This window comes from Silene latifolia, chromosome 5, assembly GCF_048544455.1.
Source record: "Silene latifolia isolate original U9 population chromosome 5, ASM4854445v1, whole genome shotgun sequence".
NCBI classification, from domain to species: domain Eukaryota; kingdom Viridiplantae; phylum Streptophyta; class Magnoliopsida; order Caryophyllales; family Caryophyllaceae; genus Silene; species Silene latifolia.
The window spans coordinates 24905732-24911330 of record NC_133530.1 but is presented as its reverse complement, the minus strand read 5'-3'; the positions used below and the strand labels follow the sequence as shown (position 1 = coordinate 24911330).

At 36.7% G+C, this 5599-nt stretch overlaps 2 protein-coding genes across 2 annotated transcripts; both read right to left on the bottom strand.

Annotated features, from left to right (window-relative positions):
- Nucleotides 1–567: 567 nt before the first annotated feature.
- On the bottom strand, nucleotides 568–927 carry LOC141655089 (NAC domain-containing protein 91-like). The gene has a single exon (XM_074462189.1). The coding sequence runs from the start codon at nucleotides 925–927 to the stop codon at nucleotides 568–570; it is 360 nt and encodes a 119-aa protein (XP_074318290.1).
- Nucleotides 928–3995: 3068 nt separating this feature from the next.
- On the bottom strand, nucleotides 3996–5139 carry LOC141655088 (uncharacterized). The gene has a single exon (XM_074462187.1). The coding sequence runs from the start codon at nucleotides 5097–5099 to the stop codon at nucleotides 3996–3998; it is 1104 nt and encodes a 367-aa protein (XP_074318288.1). The 5' UTR covers nucleotides 5100–5139.
- Between the last annotated feature and the right edge of the window lie 460 nt (nucleotides 5140–5599).

The window sequence follows — 5599 nt, the reverse complement described above, 5'->3', positions numbered from 1 at the left end:
ATTTCATGGGTTTTTAGGAAACAGAGAACTGTGGCTCGTTCCTCTACTGAAGCGGAGTTTCGTGCCGTTGCGGATGTTACAGCTGAACTTATTTGGATGCGCGCGCTGCTCTCTGAATTAAAGCTCCAAAGTTCCTCTGTTCCAGTCATCTACTGTGACAATTTAGGTGCCCAACATTACTCGAAAAATCCTGTTTTTCATTCCCGCATGAAACACGTTGCCATATCCTTTCACTTTGTTCGGGAACATGTTCGTAATAATGATGTCCGAGTTCAACATGTGCATACAAATGATCAACTGGGAGATGCTCTAACTAAACCTCTGCCACGTCCACGGTTCGTATCGTTATTATCCAAGATTGGTTTATCCTCCGGATTGTCCAACTTGCGGGGGCGTATTAAGGATACATAATCTTTTGTAATATTATTGTTATCTTGTAATCTTTGCATATCTTTTGTTAAAATTTGTTTCCTAGTTTCATAGCTCTAGTACCTTCCTGTTGTATGTATATATACCTTACCTTTCATTGTTAATAATTAAGAATTCAATCATTCTCATATTCATCTCTTATATCAAGTACTTCTCGATCCCCACAACCCTATTGTTGCCATTGCACACATCGGTTGTCTTGGACTTCTCCGACCATGTTCCGATACCTTTAATGCAACGACTAATCCTCTTTCCGTTGGGAGTTAACTTATTAAGTTGACAGAAAAAGAACCCTTCATTGACGTCATTGACGCCTCTCCTTTCTTTAGTCGTATTCAAGATATTAAAGGGATGATTAGAGTAAACATCAAAGTCAAGAAACTGAGGGTAACATTCCGGCAACTCTTGGCCGCTATGCTTAACACGAAGAAAGTAGTCGACCAGTTGTAATTTTGTAGGGTAGAAACGAACACCGAGAGGTACACTAAAAACAGCCATGATTTATATTATTATTAGTGAATTGAATGGTATAACGAAAGAAGCTTACGAGCGAAAGAAAGTTGATGAAGTATTTATTGTATGAGGTTAAAGGGTGTATATATATAGGGATTAGAATAAATATGAAGTTACATGGTTAAAACTTAAAATATATGGAAATATATTTCCTAAATGGTTATATGTAAATATGTATGAATTAAGTTAAATAAATGGTTAAAATATTTCGAATTCAAATCATGCTAGGAAAGGTTAACGTCGTAGCCAAAGTAATTTCTCAGGTTACTTAAACTTTATAATTACGCAACAAAATATTTCCTACAAATCCAAAGAACTAAAAATTTTCTTCTAACTAGAGCAATTGATTTAGGTTAATGTTTTTGTATTGAGCACATGATTTATACAAGAGCAAGAACTAAAAATCCAAGATTAATTAAGGTCACGAACTCACGATACCCAAATTAGACTAAACTAGTTTTCTTACCCGTGCGTTGCACGGATATTAAAATAATGTGTGATAAATTTCACAATAAAATGTAATATAGACATATAGTACATAGTTCATGTCTAAGATTTTAGGTATGCCGCATGACCAATAAATAATTCCCGTTAACATAATATTTACATAAGAATAAAAGAGTGTTTGATTAATAAAATACTTTTTTTTAGGAAAATAAAACCAATATGAAGTTTATATATATATATATGATACTTGGACTGATAGTTTTTAGAATTTGTTCATCAATACCTGTTTATTTTTCAATTGGTCAAGGAAAACAATAATATTCTACTCTGCATAATCAACTCAATGATGCAGAAAATCTCCTTCTTTCGACTAACAACCATAATTTAATCATTGTTGGATCAAATTGTAATTATGTAAAAACATTTAGAGCTAGTTAGAATGTTATATCTCGCGGTAAAACTATAGAAGTACGTTTGAATGTGAAGTTGTGAACCAAATTCCGACGCAATACTACATGGTTAGGGCTGCTTATGAACCCCCCTTTCTCTATAGCAATAGTCTTGGCCCCCATCTTCTCATTTGAAACACAATCATTCACGCAAACCTCTATTTTTCTTCCCTATTCACACACATGATCTAAAACAATCTCATCCCTTGAAAGATCGATCCTTGTCTCCGAAATTTATCTCAAATTTATCCAACCAAGTGAAAAACTAAACCCCTACTTCTCGAAAAATCCACCATCCAATGTAAACTAACCCTTGCTCTCAACAATGTTGTGTTTTTAAGAAAATAAAACCAATATGGAGTTTATATATGATACTTAGGACTGAGAGTTTTTAAAATTTGTTCATTAATACCTGTTTGTTTTTCAATTGGTCAAGGAAAACAATAATAATTGTTGGGTCAAATGGTAGTTACGTAAAAACATTTACAGGTAGTTAAATGTTATATCTCCCGGTGAAACTATAGACGTACCTTTGAATGCGAACCAAATTCCAACGCAATACTACATGGTTGGGGCTACTTATGACACCCCCTATAACAATAGTCTTGCCCCCCATCTTCTCATTTGAAGCAAAATCCTTCACGCAGACCCCTATTTTTCTTCCCTATTCACACACATGATCTAAAACAATCTCATCCCTTGAAAGATCGATCCTTGTCTTCGAAACTTCTCTCAAATTTATCCAACCAAGTGAAAAACTAAACCTCTACTTCTAGAAAAATCTACAATCCAATGGAAACTAACCCTTGCTCTCGACAATGTTGTTAGAACTAAGATTTTAATTTAATTTGCATTGATGGGGTCAAGATTAAGTTTATCAATATGATCTTTTGAGGTTTCTTGTTATTATTCATGTTACCTATATGTTTTAATGCAAATGATATTTTGCTGATAAATAACCTTATTTATTAAGTTTATCACTCTTGTAGAAGCGACCTATGTTTCTACAAGAGTGATGGGAACGTATGGTTATTGCGCACCTGAGTACGCTTTAACTGGCCAACTCACAACAAAGTCTGACGTTTACAGCTTTGGAGTTGTCTTCCTAGAGATCATCACGGGGAGGAGAGTTATCGACACCAGCAAGCCTAACGAGGAGCAGAATCTAGTTGAATGGGTAAAGCCTGACTTGTTTGCATTCTTTTTTAATCGGTTTTCATTGCAATTATGACTTTACGAGCAATTAGTCTCATTATAGACGGATATATCAATCTAAAGTGAAAAACTGGTCAAATATGCTTAAAGTGGTGACATTTTTGGGCCCCACCATGCAACTTGTTGCTTGTCTTATGCTTAAAGTGGGTGCAGGCACAACCATTGTTTCGAGACAAAAGTAAGTTCCAATTAATGGCTGATCCATCGCTCGAGGGTGAGTTCCCGACCAAAGGACTCTACCAAGCCTTAGGAATAGCGGCCATGTGCCTTCAAGAAGAGGCTGCTACGCGTCCTTTGATTAGTGATGTTGTTATCGCCTTAGAGTATCTAGCTTCGAAGGATCCTAAGGCGGACAGTGGTGAAATTGACGATGATGATGATGATGAAGAGGAGAAACAAAGTGCGAGCGAGTTGTCAACACCAGGTAGGACAGACAGAGATCAGGCGGAAACAAACAACGAGAAAGAACATACACGAAGCTGACCATAGAGGAGCATGGCCTAGATGTTCAAAGCCTTTCAGCCTAGGCTAAATCTGTATAGCAATTTCGTCTATCGAACCACTGAATTCATGGGAGGGGAGCTCCCAGGTCTGCATTTGTAGGGACTTGTGGACATGGGAAGTGGGTCGACTCAGAGAGTTCTCTTTGCCATTGGAGCTAAACTTGTAGAAATCATTGTAAAAAGTCATGTTTAGTTGTAGAAACAAATCATACAATATCAGAATGAGTAAAAATTCGGTAGTAGTGTTTCAAGAAATTGATCGTAAAATTAACATAATACGGTGTATTTTTGTATCAATAAGAATCAAAACAACGACATCTTTAGACGATTTTAACAACAAATGTTAACATTATCTTACATAAATATTGTTTAACAACAACCAACAACGAAAACCAAACTCGAAAGGCAGTAAAGGCGGGACGAACTGATATCAAGATGATTAGGAACACCAGCTAAACGCGTCAAGCTCGATTGCATTGTTGTTGAAGTCGCATTCTAATGTTAATGAATCTCCGGTTGGCAGCCAGTAGGCTTGTTCAGCGTCTAGTAAGAATTGGTCGGTATCCTCGATGTGAAAATTATTAGCATCACCTTCTTGTGCTCCGTTATTTGACACAGATAGCCCATGCTCGGCTTCTTCTAATAATGGCCCCATATCGTAAACTTGATTATCAACTAGGTCCGTTAATTGGAGTATACCTTCATCAACTTCATAAGCTTGATTATCAGCGTTATCGACATTATCCTTCTCGTCAACATCAAGCATCCTTTCTAGGTCTTCTTTAGAATAGAGCATTATCCCTTCTTTCTCCTTTGTCGATGCCTCGTTACTTGGTTCCACGATGGCACAATTGATGTTAGCTTGAGTTACATAATCTTGATGATTAGGGTTAATGATGATGCCAGAATTATTGAACCCTGACGGTTGTTCATATTCAACACGACCTCGTTTACTCGACCTGGCTTCATAATCTATTGGCATAGTAGCTGCATAAGTCCGACCCGTTTTCAGCTGCCTACACCTTTCGTAGGCATCCTTCGTAGAATTCGGTTTCTTGGTGATATGGCATAACACAATCATCTGATTATCCTCCTTCTCATCCTCCTCCTCATCATTGTTCCGTAGACGATAATATTCATGCATCAGCCACTCATCCTCATTATTATTATTGTTACTATTTCCATCCGGCTTAAACTTCAAGTACTTCTCGATCCCCACAACCCTATTGCCATTGTACACATCGGTTGTCTTGGACTTCTCCGACCATGTTCCGATACCTTTAATGCAACGACTAATCCTCTTTCCGTTGGGAGTTAACTTATTAAGTTGACAGAAAAAGAACCCTTCATTGACGTCATTGACGCCTCTCCTTTCTTTAGTCGAATTCAAGATATTAAAGGGATGATCACTGTAAACATCAAAGTCAAGAAACTGAGGGTAACATTCCGGCAACTCTTGACCGCTATGCTTAATACGTAGAAAATAGTCGACGAGTTGTAATTTTGTAGGGTGGAAACGAACACCGATAGGTAAACCAGCCATGATTAGTGAATTGAATGATGGAATTGAATGGTAATGAAAGAAGATTTATGATCGAACGAACGAACGAAAGTTGATAAATTTTTTGATGAGATTAATGGTATATATATAGAGAGGGAGTTGTATATAGGATTTAGGTTAACGTGGTAGCTAAGTAATTTCTTAGGGTTACAAAGTGATGCAACAAAATTAAATATTTCCTAAAGAGTGGGAGTAGTTTCTAGTTTGTTACAAACACATAATTGCTTGAAACTCAAGCAAATGAATCAGGTTAGGAAAACGTTTTTGAATTGAGCACATGATTCATACAAGAGCAAGAACTAAAAAAATCCAAGCTTAATTAAGGCCACGATACCAAAATTCGACTAAATTATAGTTTTAATAAAGATTACGATGAGGCGACGACCATATTGTAAAATAGTATTGGCCATATACTAACGGTGTATCTACTAATCTACTATGTTCGTTACCTAGTATGGTCATTGTTGGTTGTAGCTCAAGCA

Excerpts from the sequence above, each read along its gene's own strand:
- LOC141655089 (XM_074462189.1), bottom strand. The coding sequence starts at position 927 with ATGGCTGTTTTTAGTGTACCTCTCGGTGTTCGTTTCTACCCTACAAAA.
- LOC141655088 (XM_074462187.1), bottom strand. The coding sequence starts at position 5,099 with ATGGCTGGTTTACCTATCGGTGTTCGTTTCCACCCTACAAAATTACAA.